Source organism: Engraulis encrasicolus, chromosome 1 (assembly GCF_034702125.1).
Source record: "Engraulis encrasicolus isolate BLACKSEA-1 chromosome 1, IST_EnEncr_1.0, whole genome shotgun sequence".
Lineage (NCBI taxonomy): Eukaryota > Metazoa > Chordata > Actinopteri > Clupeiformes > Engraulidae > Engraulis > Engraulis encrasicolus.
The window spans coordinates 21,949,228-21,951,727 of record NC_085857.1 but is presented as its reverse complement, the minus strand read 5'-3'; the positions used below and the strand labels follow the sequence as shown (position 1 = coordinate 21,951,727).

The window sequence follows — 2,500 nt, the reverse complement described above, 5'->3', positions numbered from 1 at the left end:
TGTGCGTGCATGCGTGTGTGTGTGCAGGGCCGCTGACAGCTTTGGCTGGGACCAGGACAAAGACATCAGATAGGGCCCCAAACCCAATCAATACAATGTAATGAGGATCCAATTCTGGGCCCCCTCTCTCTCTGGGCCCGGGAAAAGTGACCCCTTTGTCCCCCCCTGTCGGTTTCCCTGTGTGTGTGTGTGTGTGTGTGTGTGTGTGTGTGTGTGTGTGTGTGTGTGTGTGTGTGTGTGTGTGTGTGTGTGTGTGTGTGTGTGTGTCTTTTTTGCCAAATGCCACTCTCTCACTGTGCTAATCAGATTTGAAGAGAGACAAAAAACGAGAACCAACAAAAAGAATAAATAAATAAAATAAAACCGAGGGGAGGCTATGGGGTGACTTGTCATCTTGAGCTAAGGAGTGTGAGGGGTGGGATCAAAAATTAATCCCAACAATTAATTAGCAACCACTGGGGGCAGCATCATGATGACGGATGATGTGTGTGTGTGTGTGTGTGTGTGTGTGTGTGTGTGTGTGTGTGTGTGTGTGTGTGTGTGTGTGTGTGTGCGGTGTGTGTGTGTTGGGGGGGTGGGGTGGAGGTCAGGTCCTTGGTGTGAGATGAGTGGTCTGGTCTCACTGCATGTAGAGTAGTCTGTCTTTTGAAGAGGCATAGGAAGACAAAGGCCTCCAGCATGTGTGTGTGTGTGTGTGTGTGTGTGTGTGTGTGTGTGTGTGTGTGTGTGTGTGTGTGTGTGTGTGTGTGTGTGTGTGTGTGTGTGTGTGTGTGTGTGTGTGTGTGTGTGTGTGTGTGTGTGTGATGCGTAGGTGCGTAGGTGCGTGTGTGTACGTGCATGTCTACATGCACATGTGAATGCAACAAGCAGAGACTATGACAGTGAGTGAGGAGTGTGTGTATGTGAACGATGGAGTGAGTGTATGTGTACACAGGGAGACAATGTGTGTGTGTGTGTGTGTGTGTGTGTGTGTGTGTGTGTGTGTGTGTGTGTGTGTGTGTGTGGTGTGTGTGTGTGTGTGTGTGTGTGTGTGGTGTGTGTGTGTGTGTGTGTGTGTGTGTGTGTGTGTGTGTGTGTGTGTGTGTGTGTGTGTGTGTGTGTGTGTGTGTGTGTGTGTGTGTGTGTGTGTGTGTGTGTGAATGCGACAGACATAGAGTCTACAAGTATGAGAGACAAAGAGAGAGAATGATGGGAGTGAGTGTATGTGTACACACAGAGAGAATGCGTGTGTGTGTGTGTGTGTGTGTGTGTGTGTGTGTGTGTGTGTGTGTGTGTGTGTGTGTGTGTGTGTGTGTGTAGGTGCATAGGAGAGAAAGAGAGAGAATGATGGAGTGAGTGTATGCGTACACACATAGAGAACGTGTGCGTGCGTGTGTGCGTGCGTGCGCGTCCGTGCTCGTGCGTGTGTGTGTGCGCGCGTGTGTGCGTGCGTTACCTGTCTTTGAAGAAGCGTCGGAAGCCAAAGGCCACCAGCTTGAGCACCGCCTCCAGCACGAAGGTGGTGGTGAAGAAGTAATTACAATACTTCAGGGCTGTCTCCAGAGACTACGGAGAGAGAGAGGGAGAGAGAGAGAGAGAGAGAGGGAGAGAGAGAGAGAGAGAGATGAAAATGGAAGGTAGAAGGAGACAAAGAGAGAGTGAGTTAGAGAGGCACACAGTAGATACTCAAAGAGTGAGTGAGAGAGAGAGAGAGAGAGAGAGAGAGAGAGAGAGAGAGGGGGGGGGAGGGATGGGAAGAGAGAGAGAGGGGAAGAGAGAGAGAGAGAAGGAGGAGGAAAAGAGATACCAAAGAAGAGAACCAGAGAGAGAGATAGAGAGTCAGAGACAGTGACAGAGAATTAGCATAAGCCAGACCAAGCGTGACACACAGAGACAGAGTCAGAAAGTGAGAGAATGGGAGTGAGAGTGGGAGACAAGATGACAAGAGGGAGAAAGAAAGGTTAGTCAGCAGTGGAATGAGTCATTTAGCAACAAGGCATGCTAAAAGTAAGTAACATAACACGACGATTTGAACCGTCTATCGCAGGGCTATTCAATTAGTTTTTCAAGTGGGCCACATTTTGAAACCAAGAGGTGAAGGTGGGCCGCACATGTCAGCGGCCGCCGCCGGTCACTGGGCTATAGGTGGTAAAATAACTTTTTCTAGATTTTTAAAAGCTAGCTTTAATCTTAACATTGAATGTTCAATCCTACAATCAGGACAGAGATTCACAAAAAAAGAGAATAATTTGTTGTCCATGCAAAATCAAAACTGCAGTGCTACAGCACTTAGGCCTACTGCAATAATCTGCAGGGGTGACTATCATACACTCCCTGGAAAAAGAGGTAACTCAATGGGATCTTCCTATTTAAATAAAGGTAATAATAATAGTTTAAAAATTACTCTGTGCAATACAATTAGCACAATTCTGTATTGTAATATGGTGGACACAATATATTGCAGTATTGCACAGTTCAATGACTAATGTTATCTGACCTCATAAATGGCAAGTGATCTTGA

The 2,500-nt window shown here is 47.3% G+C and overlaps 1 protein-coding gene across 1 annotated transcript in view; it reads right to left on the bottom strand.

Annotated features, from left to right (window-relative positions):
* Positions 1–2,500, bottom strand: part of LOC134456583 (voltage-dependent T-type calcium channel subunit alpha-1I-like) — a 401,906-nt gene that overhangs the window by 87,429 nt on the left and 311,977 nt on the right. The window contains exon 29 of the mRNA XM_063207987.1: positions 1,436–1,545. Coding sequence (XP_063064057.1) covers positions 1,436–1,545 — 110 coding nt within the window. The remainder of the gene's footprint in view (positions 1–1,435; positions 1,546–2,500) is intronic.